We start from the raw sequence: 12,642 nt of genomic DNA, 5'->3' as shown, positions 1-12,642 counted from the left end.
CCACAGACTAATATATTTACACAGATTGTGTATGCTTTTAAACCACTGTATTTATTTATTAAAACAAGTGCATTTGAAATAGCAGGAAAGAAAATAGTACTGACATTGCAATTCATAATAGCCCTATTAACCAGTCATTTTAATAGTTTAAACAATTTTAAACATTTAACTCATTCCTTTACAGAATAAACACATTTGCAAAAACAAGTGCAACTGTACTTATTTGTACAAAAGTGTTAACTGTTCTTACCTTATCTCATTGATCTCATATCATACTGAATATGTGTTTATGTGTGCGTACACATGAAAAACATAACAAATACATGAACATAACAATGAACAGAGTTGTACTTTTTAGATGTCAGGGCCCTATGCAATATGTACACATATTCTTAATATAGTATATATTTTAACTGACCTTTATTTGACTATGTTTGTCATTTGTAGCTAAAATACGCGGTGCTGCTGACCGCCGTCTAACGTTATGTTACTGTGTGTGATACATTGACTAACGTAACGTTATGTATAGGTACCTCATGCAACCTTGCTTAAAAAAATCACTTGACAAAAAGTATGAGTAAGGTAGCAAACTGCCGTGTTTGAAATTACGTTATAACCATAAACATCTTATAAGTAGACGCAATATTGGTTGCTGTGACGCGAGCAATTTGCATCTTGAAGTGGTGATGAGGAGCCGGCGAGCAGCCTAAACTGACAGTTGACAGGTAGAAAACAAAGATGCCGGGCTGGTGTTCAGCGTTTTCCTGCTCAAATGAGCGGACTGTTGAAAATAGATTACTTTTCACAAGTAAGATTTAACATTTATGTACTATTGGTTGTATTTTATGAAAATAACATTACCACAGAGTTGAGAAGGAGCAAAGATCTTCAATATTTGTATGTGAAAATCACAAAGAAATCTTCTGGGGGAGGATGACCCCCCTACAGGGGTTTGGTTTACAAACTTTCTGCCCCACCTAAAACAAAATTCACCAGCCGCCACTGATTATGATGCATTCTCATTTTAGGCAAAATATAAGACAATACTTTCTTAACAGTATAATTGTAACCAGGAATAAGTCTTCAAGTAACAATATTCAAATACTAACATTGTTGGGTAAAACAGAATTTGGTTTTATTCTGAATCCAGTGAAACAGATTGGTGGTTTTAGCTGATATAAAGACTTTCAGGTGTTTATATATGTTTAAGTATTTGGCAGACGCTTTTATCCAAAGCGACATACATAAAAAATACATATAAAACAATGACTGTAAACATGATCACTTAAGGGAAGAATGTAATACAAAATATCAATACAAAGTGTCAAGACAGAATAAACTCTCTGCTGCTGCAGCAACAGAGATACGGTCTATAAGATATATAGATATCTAATGTATTCATACATTGTTTATGTAGGATATACGCATGTATATATAACGTAATCATACTGTTTCTTCAATTTAAAAATAGCTGACCATTTTTTTCCCCCTTCTCTGGGATTATATTCCCAGTTTTAATCTCGGACGGCTGGTCACTTATAGCGTATAAGAATATTATATTACTGTTAAGCAAACTATGAATAATAAAACATGTGTCAGTTATCATAGCTACACGTATGACAAAAAAGCACGTGAAAATGAGTGGTATTCAGTGAGGTAAAATGAATTAAATGTGCTGACAGTTCATTGCTCCTGCCAAATGAATTGCACTGAGTGGAGCGGATCACCACTCCAAGATGGCGGCCCCGCGTCTCGTCTGCGCCAGTAGGCAGTAGCGCTCCATGCTGCGTACCCTTATAAGATGTCTATGGTTATGACGTTAGCAGTGAGTTTACTGCCTCACTGATTTAACTACACAGCAAATAAAAGTCATGTTACTTAGCCAATAAACGTTAGCTTACATTCAAAACTTACCCTTCTTTATGCAACTTCAAATGTCGAACGAAGTTGGAAGTTGTTGCGTCTCCGTCTGTAATATTCGAACTGCGTGATTTGCATACGGCAATTCGTTGACCAAGTCGTAGTTTTTATACCCGAACGAAACCAACTTTGGTATAAATCTTTCTCACTGCCGCGTTGTTTGACAACTCTTGTTCATTGGTTGTCCTGCAATTTGATTGGATCAATGCCCCCTAAAATAGGCCTAACAACGCCAATGATGGAGACTATGTGTGTATGATAATATGTGTGTGTATGGAGACTACGTGTGTGTATGGAGACTATGTGTGTGTATGGAGACTACGTGTGTATGATAATATGTGTGTGTACGGAGACTACGTGTGTTTATGGAGACTATGTGTGTGTATGGAGACTACGTGTGTATGATAATATGTGTGTGTATGGAGACTACGTGTGTTTATGGAGACTATGTGTGTGTATGGAGACTACGTGTGTATGGAGACTATGTGTGTGTATGGAGACTATGTGTGTGTATGGAGACTACGTGTGTATGGAGACTATGTGTGTGTATGGAGACTATGTGTGTGTATGGAGACTACGTGTGTATGGAGACTATGTGTGTGTATGGAAACTATGTGTGTGTATGGAGACTACGTGTGTATGATAATATGTGTGTGTATGGAGACTATGTGTGTGTATGGAGACTACGTGTGTATGATAATATGTGTGTGTATGGAGAGCTGTCTCCCTGATGTCCCATCATCCCAAATAATCATCCCACAGTCATGCGTGAGATGCAATTTCCTTTAAACAATAGCAGGCTGGCTCGCCTCGCTGACCCCTCAACCTCTCAGGCTGCGAGAGAACAAAGACACACACACACACACACACACACACACACACACACACACACACACACACACACACACACACACACACACACACACACCCTCTCAGATGGTGTTAACAGCAACACGTGTGGAGGTGAAAATGGACACGTGGTCCAAAATGGAGCTGGTTGAAGGACCTCCCAAGTGGAAGAAGAAGGTCAGTGAGATGTTGTGACAGAAGATGGATGGGAAACAAAACAATGGGAGAAGAAATGGTTGAAGACTTTTGTCTGCCCTACTTGGAGTGGCGTGACAAAGCAGGTAGCTCCTGCTGGCAGCCAATCACAGTGCAGGAACTTGTCTGTTCACGTTAGTCTTAATGAAGCTTTCAGTTGCTGAGCACCATAACCATGCTCGGATTCTGTCTCCTGGAGGACTGGACTCTTGTGGACACAGAGAACAGCTATCACACTCATGGCCAGGAGGGCGCTTCTCACATGCCACATCGTTTTTTACGTGGCCTGCCACTTTAATTTATGGTGGTTTACCACTTCATTTTTTGTGGCCTGCCAGATTATTTTATCATGGCACGCCACATTATTTTATTGTGGCCTGCCACATCCTTAATGTGGCCTGCCACATAATTTTAACTTGGTCTTCCAGATGATTCCATTATGGCATGTCACAAAATGTTATGGTGGCCTGCCTCATCCTTATTGTGGCCTGCCACATAATTTAATTGATGCCTTCCAGATGATTTCATAATGGCATGTCACATAATTTTACCGTTCTTTATTGTATTCTTCCACACAATTGAATCGTGGACTGCCACATCCTTTTTGTGGCCTGCCAGATAATTTTAAAGTGGCTTTCCAGATAATTTAATCATGGCATGTCACATAATTTTATTGTGGCCTGCCTCATCTTTATTGTGGCCTGCCACATCGTTTTAAAGTGGCCTTTCAGAGAAATGTATCATGGCATGTCACATCATTGTATTGTGTCCTGCCTCATCCTTTATTGTGGCCTTCCAGATCGTTTTTATTACGACATGCCACATAATTTTATGTTGGCCACACGTATTCTTACTTTCGTTTCTACCGTACATTCACACGTATTCTTACATTCATTCCTACCATATTTTCACTCGTTTTCTTACATTCATTCCTACCGTACATTCACACGTATTCTTACATTAATTTCTACTATACGTTCACACGTATTCTTACATTAATTTCTACCATACGTTCACATGTATTATTACATTAATTTCTACCATACGTTCACGTGTATTCTTACATTAATTCGTACCGTACGTTCACAGGTATTCTTACATTCATTCGTACCGTACGTTCACGCGTATTCTTACATTCAGTCCTACCGTAAATTCACGCATATTCTTACATTCATTCCTACTATACGATTACACGTGTTCTTACATTCATTCCTACCGTACATTCACGCGTATTCTTACATTCATTCCTACCGTACGTTCACACATATTCTTACATTTATTCGTACCGTACGTTCACGCGTATTCTTACATTCAATACTACCGTACGTTCACGCGTATTCTTACATTCATTCCTACTATACGTTCACTTGTGTTCTTACATTCATCCCTACCGTAAATTCACGCGTATTCTTACATTCATTCCTACCGTATGTTCACACGTATTTTTTACATTCATACCTACCGTATGTTCACACGTATTCTTACATTCATTCCTACCGTACGTTCACACGTATTCTTACATTCATTCCTACCGTACGTTCACAAGTATTTTTACATTCATTCCTACCGTACATTCACACATATTCTTACATTAATTCCTACTGTACATTCACACATATTCTTACATTCTTTCCTACCGTACGTTCACACGTATTCTTACATTCATCCCTGCCGTATGTTCACACGTATTCTTACATTCATTCCTACCATATGTTCACACTTATTCTTACATTCATTCCTACCGAATGTTCACGCATACTCTTACATTAATTCTTACCGTACATTCACACGTATTCTTACATTCATTCCTACCGTACGTTCACAGGTATTCTTACATTCATTCCTACCGTACGTTCACACGTATTCTTACATTCATTCCTACCGTACGTTCACACGTATTCTTACATACATCCCTACCGTACGTTCAAACGTATTCTTATATCCATTCCTACCGTACGTTCACATGTATTTTTACATCCATTCCTACCGAACATTCACGCGTATTCTTACATTCGTTCCTACTGTATGTTCATACATATTCTAACATCCATTCCTACCGTACGTTCATTTGTATTCTTACATTCATTCCTATTGTACGTTCACATGTATTCTTACATTCTTTCCTACCGTACGTTGACACCTATTCTTACATTCATTCCTACCGTACGTTCACGCGTATTCTCACATGTATTCTTACATTCTTTCCTACCGTACATTGACACCTATTCTTACATTCATTCCTACCGTACGTTCACACGTATTCTTACATTCATTCCTACCGTACGTTCATGCGTATTCTTACATTCATTCCTACCGTACGTTCACAGGTCTTCTTACGTTCATTCCTACCGTACGTTCACGCGTCTTCTTACATCCATTCCTACCGTACGTTCACACGTCTTCTTACATCCATTCCTAGCGTACGGTCACAGGTCTTCTTACATTCATTCCTACCGTACGTCCACACGTATTCTTACATTCATTCCTACCGTACGTTCATACATATTCTTACATTCATTCCTACCGTACGTTCACACGTATTCTTACATTCATTCCTACCGTACGTTCACAGGTATTCTTACATTCATTCCTACCGTACGTTCACACGTATTCTTACATTAATTCCTACCGTACGTTCACACGTCTTCTTACATTCATTCCTACCGTACGTCCACACGTATTCTTACATTCATTCCTACCGTACGTTCATACATATTCTTACATTAATTCGTACCGTACGTTCACACGTATTCTTACATTAATTCCTACCGTACGTTCACAGGTATTCTTACATTTATTCCTACCGTACGTTCACACGTATACTTACATTAATTCCTACCATACGTTCACACATATTCTTACATTCATTGCTACCGTACGTTCACACGTATTCTTACATTCATTCCTACCGTACGTTCACGCGTATTCTTACATTAATTCCTACTGTACGTTCACAGGTATTCTTACATTCATTCCTACCGTACGTTCACACATATTCACTAATTCATTCCTACCGTACGTTCACATGTATTCTTACATTCATTCCTACCGTACGTTCACAGGTATTCTTACATTCATTCCTACCGTACGTTCACACTTATTCTTACATTCATTCCTACCGTACGTTCACAGGTATTCTTACATTATTTCATACCGTACGTTCACAGGTATTCTTACATTCATTCCTACCATACGTTCACACATATTCTTACATTCATTGCTACCGTACGTTCACACATATTCTTACATTCATTCCTACCGTACGTTCACGCATATTCTTACATTCATTCCTACTGTACGTTCACAGGTTTGCTTACATTCATTCATACCGTACGTTCACACGTATTCTTACATTCATTCCTACCGTACATTCACACGTATTCTTACATTCATTCCTACCGTACGTTGACACATATTGTTACAGTCATTCTTACCGTATGTTCACACGTATTCTTACATTCATACCTACCGTACGTTCACACGAATTATTACATTCATCCCTACCGTACATTCACACATATTATTACATTCATTCCTACCATAGGTTCACACATATTCTTACATTAATTCCTGCCATACATTCACACATATTCTTACTATCATTCCTACTGTACGTTGACATGTATTCTTACATTCATTCCTACCGTACATTCAAACGTATTCTTACATTCATTCTTACCGTACATTCCCACATATTCTTACATTCATTCCTACCGTAGATTCACACGTATTCTTACATTAATTCCTACCGTACGTTCACCTGTATTCTTACATTTGTCCTACCATACGTTCACACGTATTCTTACATCCATTCCTACTGTACGTTCACACGTATTCTTACATTCATTCCTACTGTACGTTCACACGTATTTTAACATTCATTCCTACCGTACGTTCACACGTATTATTTTATTCATTCCTACCGTACATTCACACGTATTCTTACATTCATTCCTACCGTACATTCACACGTATTCTTACATTCATTCCTACCGTACATTCACAGGTATTCTTACATTAATTCCTACCGTATGTTCGCACGTATTCATACATTTATGCTTGAGTGGGTGTCCTTCACATTGCCCTGGTAGACTGTAAAAGACTGCAAAGGCCATTGTCCCACACCCTACCTTGCTGCACAAACATGCTTCAAACACGTCTTTGGAGAGAGCAGCTCAAACTCTATTGATTTCTATCACACGTGATCTCTTGGGCAGCTGGTCATAAGACTGTCAGTGACCTTGGGGAACAACATGATGGATGTAAAGACAAGCTGGGTGCAGCCATGCCACAAACATGTCTTCCATCACACGTCTAGTCCCCACTTTCCTACCAACACATTACCCTCCGTGCCCTCAGTAAAACTAAAATAATGGGATTCGGTTACAGTAGAAAGGAAAGTCAAACACAAGTACAAATAGACAGAGTAGACATTGAAAGAGTAAAGGAAATCTGATTTTTCAGTGTATTTAGATATGAAAAAATGAAGTGGAAATCTCATATAAAAATAAAAAACTAAGTGGCAAGAAATACATTAATAATGAACAAAGTTAAATGTGTCCTGGAGCAAAAATAACTTCATATTCTCTACTGGTGTTACCATGTCTGAGTTATTGTGCAGACATATGGGGAAAAAATCACAAAAATACATTACATTTACTGATTATGTTACACAAATATCAGTGAGAATAATTCACAATGTTGTATATAGAGAACATACAAACCATTTATTTGTTAATTCAAATTCAGTGATTTGGTGCATTTGCAAACATCTAAAATGTACAAAACAAACTGTAACCTGCAATGTACAACAATTATTTTAAAGAAAAGAGGATATATATATATATATATATATATATATATATATATATATATATATATATATATATATATATATATATATATATATATATATATATATATATATATATATATATATATATATATATATATATATATAACCTTGGAGAAAATGTTTTAATTTAAAACATTTGTATACACGTAGAACACTTAAAACCTTTAGTATATCAGTGTAAGCTTCGTCTACTTACAGTCTCACAGATTCACGCTGGAAGCCAGTTGCGCAGATGACAGGGTTTTTAGTATGTTTTCACAGTTCTCCAATAGATACTTTTGTGTTGACTTTTCAGTCGCTCCAATCCTCCTCCTTCTCCTGCACGCGGCCGCTCACTTTTAAAGACAACAGATGGTGACATTAACACGTACCACCTGTGCAATCTTAATCATCTGCCAGCTGTGTCTCGCCATCAGCACATGCCATGCCCCCGTCTGATGGCGCTCTGTTTTCAGCACCCTGGACAGAGGCGGTGACCTTTTCTCCTGCAAGCGCGCCGATCACATTCCCTTGCCACAATCAGTATGTAGAATTCAATTATTGAATGGATTAAGCAAATAAATCAAACAATATGATCCAGTTTAAGAAACGACAAAGATTTACAAAGTACAGTGGAAAAAGAATGGAATTTATTTAAAATAAGGTATTATTCATCTCACTAAGTGAATCATAAATGATAATGATAAATGGGTTATACTTGTATAGCGCTTTTCTACCTTCAAGGTACTCAAAGCGCTTTGACAGTATTTCCACATTCACCCATTCACACACACTGATGGCGGGAGCTGCCATGCAAGGCGCTAACCAGCAGCCATCAGGAGCAAGGGTGAAGTGTCTTGCCCAAGGACACAACGGACGTGACTAGGATGGTAGAAGGTGGGGATTGAACCCCAGTAACCAGCAACCCTTCGATTGCTGGCAAGGCCACTCTACCAACTTCGCCACGCCGTCCGTGTATGTGCCCATTGTCTTGGGTGTGATGATGTAATGTTCATAGACTGGGGCCGTTCTGCATTCAAGCAAAAGTTCAACTCTAGGTGTCGTTGAGGAGGGAGGGAGGTCAAAAGCGTCCATCATTGAGGTGTCCTTGGGGGTGTTTTCAGAACAGCCTGCTCCTGTTGTTCATTTTATATCAGCTCTGAACATGTAAGGCAAGTGTGCCTGTTATGTAACTTTTACATTTAAATAGTACACACATATTTTAAAATTATTTCAGTTAATGCATCGTGATGATTCGCATGCCTTTTTCGGGCTTTTATTTTGAATTGTTGCAAAGCGTCCGGTCCATTCTGTTTATGTTGTCCATTTGTATCAATGATGAAACAAAACACACGATAAAACACAAGTAAAAAGTATGTTAAGTGGGTTATAATGCTATTTAAACAATGTATGAGTATTTGGACACGAAATAGTTTATTTTCGTGAAAAGTATTTGTGGCGAGTAGTCACCGTTTTTATATTGGAACGTGTCCCGAGACGTCAACCGGAAGCAGCTCCTCTCTCTTTCTCCTCCGCTTCCTAGCGAGCTGGAGTCTGTATCGCAACAAGACAAACACGACTAGAATGTTCTCTCTTATTTGGTGCCGCTTGTTGGCAGCTTTCAAGTTGTACCTGCTTGGCTTGGAGGTCCTTGTGATGCAGCTCCTCAGCACACGCTTCAGGTTGCCAGGTCAGTTTTCTTTACTGCGGGTTCGCGTTTGAAAGGTTTAGTTTGTTCTCATTTTGTAACTTTGCTGCGTAGCGTTTATGCCGAATAAAAGAGGACATTCTAAGGGATGTTGTCCACCAGAGCAGTTGTTGTGGAGATAAACTGTTTTTGTTGTAGCCTCATGTCAGTTTTGAATCAGCTTGTTTCTTTACACGGTGTCTGTTGAAAGGAAAAGGAAGGCGCCCATTGGTTGTTTGTCCAACATCCGCCAGCCAATGAATGCACAGCATAGCAGGGGCGGGGTTAAAAATTGCATGTGACACAGGGTTTTGTCCAGTTAGGGCAGTGTTTTTTAACCTTTTCTGAGCCAAGGCACATTTTGTTTTCATTGAAAAAATCCAGAGGCACACCATAAGCAGACAACATAAAAAAAATGAACCTCAGCAGCCGATATTGACAGTAAAAAGTTGTTCTTGCAATTTTTGGATATGAATTCAAACCATAACTAAGCATGCATCAATCAATTAATCAATCAATGTTTACTTATATGCCCTAAGTCACGAGTGTCTCAAAGGGCTGCACAAGCCACAACGACATCCTCGGCTCAGATCCCACATCAGGGCAAGGAAAAACTCAACCCAATGGGACAATGAGAAACCTTGGAGAGGACAGCAGATGTGGGAGACCCCCCCCCCACTGGGCGACCGGTGCAATGGACGTCGAGTGGATCTAGCATAATATTGTGAGAGTCCAGTCCATAGTGGATCTAACATAATAGTGAGAGTCCAGTCCATAGTGAAGCTAACATAACAGTGTGAGAGTCCAGTCCATAGTGGATCCAACATAATAGTGAGAGTCCAGTCCATAGTGGATCTAACATAATAGTGTGAGAGTCCAGTCACCAGTGGATCTAACATAGTAGTGAGAGTCCAGTCCATAGTGGATCTAACATAATAGTGGATCTAACATAATAGTGTGAGAGTCCAGTCCGTACTGGATCTAACATAATAGTGAGAGAGTCCAGTCCATAGTGGATCTAACATAATAGTGTGAGAGTCCAGTCCATAGTGGATCTAACATAATAGTGTGAGAGTCCAATCCATAGTGGATCTAACATAATAGTGAGAGTCCAGTCCAGAGTGGATCTAACATTATAGTGTGAGAGTCCAGTCCATAGTGGATCTAACATAACAGTGAGAGTCCAGTCCATAGTGGATCTAACATAATATTGTGAGAGAGTGCAGTCCATAGTGAATCTAACATAATAGTGTGAGAGTCCAGTCCATAGTGGATCTAACATTATAGTGTGAGAGTCCAGTCCATAGTGGATCTAACATAATAGTGTGAGAGTCCAGTCCATAGTGGATCAAACATAATAGTGAGAGTCCAGTCCATAGTGGATCTAACATAATAGTGTGAGAGTCCAGTCCGTAGTGCATCTAACATAATAGTGAGAGTCCAGTCCATAGTGGATCTAACATAATAGTGTGAGAGTCCAGTCCATAGTGGATCTAACATAATAGTGTGAGTGTCCAGTCCATAGTGGATATAACATAACAGTGAGAGTCCAGTCCATAGTGGATCTAACATAATATTGTGAGAGTTAAGTCCATAGTGGATCTAACATAAAAGTGAGAGTCCAGTCCATAGTGGATCTAACATAATATTGTGAAAGTCCAGTCCATAGTGGATCTAACATAATAGTGAGAGTCCAGTCCATAGTGGGGCCAGCAGGAAACCATCCCGAGCGGAGACAGGTCAGCAGTGCAGAGACGTCCCCAACTGATGCACAGGCTAGCGGTCCACCCCGGGTCCCGACTTTGGACAGCCAGCACTTCATCCATGGCCACCGAACCTGTGCCCCCACATCCACGAAGGAGAGGGGGGCAGAGCAGAAAATAAACGGCAGATCAATTGGTCTAAAAAGGGGGTCTATTTAAAGGCTAGAGTATACAAATGAGTTTTAAGATGGGACTTAAATGCTTCTACTGAGGTAGCATCATAGGTGGATTAATGACCGGGCCTACCGGGCCCAGGCCCAGGGGGCCAGAGGCCCCAAGGGGCCAGGCCAACTTGGCCCCGCGGCCGCGACCCAAGCAAAACTACTTTTGCAAAAATAATAATCTTAAGCCCCAAGGGGCCAGGCCAACTTGGCCCCGCAGCCATGATCCATAGAGGGTAAGAGGCCCCAAGGGGCCAGGTCAACTTGGCCCCGCGGCCGCGACCCACAGAGGGCCAGAGGCCCCAAGGGGCCAGGCCAACATGGCCCCGCGGCCATGATCCATAGACGGTCAGAGGCCCCAAGGGGCCAGGCCAACTTGGCCCCGCGGCCACGATCCATAGAGGGTCAGAGGCCCCAGGGGGCCAGGTCAACTTGGCCCCGCGGCCACGATCCATAGACGGTCAGAGGCCCCAAGGGGCCAGGCCAACTTGGCCCCGCGGCCACGACCCACAGAAGGCCAGAGGCCCCAAAGGGCCAGGCCAACTTGGCCCCGCGGCCGCGAGCCACAGAAGGCCAGAGGCCCCAAGGGGCCAGGTCAACTTGGCCCCGCGGCCACGATCCATAGAGGGTAAGAGGCCCCAAGGGGCCAGGTCAACTTGGCCCCGCGGCCGCGACCCACAGAGGGCCTGAGGTCCTAAGGGGTCAGGCCAACTTGGCCCCGCGGCCATGATCCATAGAGGGCCAGAGGCCCCGAGGGGTCAGGCCAACTTGGCCCCGATCCATAGAGGGTCAGAGGCCCCAAGGGGCCAGGCCAACTTGGCCCCGCGGCCACGACCCACAGAGGCCCCAAGGGGCCAGGCAAAATTGGCCCCGCGGCCATGATCCACAGAGGGCCAGAGGCTCTCAATCATTATTATCAAAGCTAATTCTCAAATTGGATGGATCACACAACCTCACTCACATATTCTTTATCAATTATTAAAGGTTGTTTCTGAATTTTGATCACAGAACTTAATGCAAATATTCTTGATTGATTGACAAAGCTCATTCTCAAATTTTGATTACACAACCTTACTCTGACAAATTATCATTATCAAAAAGCTCTATCTCGAATTTGGATCACAGAATCTCACTCAAGTATTCTTAGCTGTGCCCCTCCCCCATCAAGTCTTTCATAAACCGGTCTGTTCTTTTAGAATCTCCTCATTTGGTATTTTGAACTCGTGAGAGACT

General features: G+C 41.1%; 1 protein-coding gene across 4 annotated transcripts in view; it reads left to right on the top strand.

The window, feature by feature from the left end:
- Positions 1 to 12,642, top strand: part of LOC133664342 (dehydrogenase/reductase SDR family member on chromosome X-like) — a 214,172-nt gene that overhangs the window by 38,944 nt on the left and 162,586 nt on the right. The window contains exon 1 of one of the 4 annotated variants that reach the window (XM_062068865.1): positions 9,201 to 9,488. The exons of 1 other annotated variant lie outside the window; for it this stretch is intronic. In XM_062068865.1, coding sequence (XP_061924849.1) covers positions 9,383 to 9,488 — 106 coding nt within the window. In that variant the 5' untranslated portion in view covers positions 9,201 to 9,382. Of the gene's footprint in view, positions 1 to 9,200; positions 9,489 to 12,642 lie in introns of those variants that run through there. 2 more of the 4 variants (XM_062068862.1, XM_062068863.1) reach the window with 2 other exon arrangements.

The sequence above is a fragment of the Entelurus aequoreus genome, linkage group LG14, assembly GCF_033978785.1.
Source record: "Entelurus aequoreus isolate RoL-2023_Sb linkage group LG14, RoL_Eaeq_v1.1, whole genome shotgun sequence".
NCBI classification, from domain to species: domain Eukaryota; kingdom Metazoa; phylum Chordata; class Actinopteri; order Syngnathiformes; family Syngnathidae; genus Entelurus; species Entelurus aequoreus.
The sequence above is the reverse complement of the archived record's forward strand: the minus strand, read 5'-3'. Positions and strand labels throughout refer to the sequence as shown.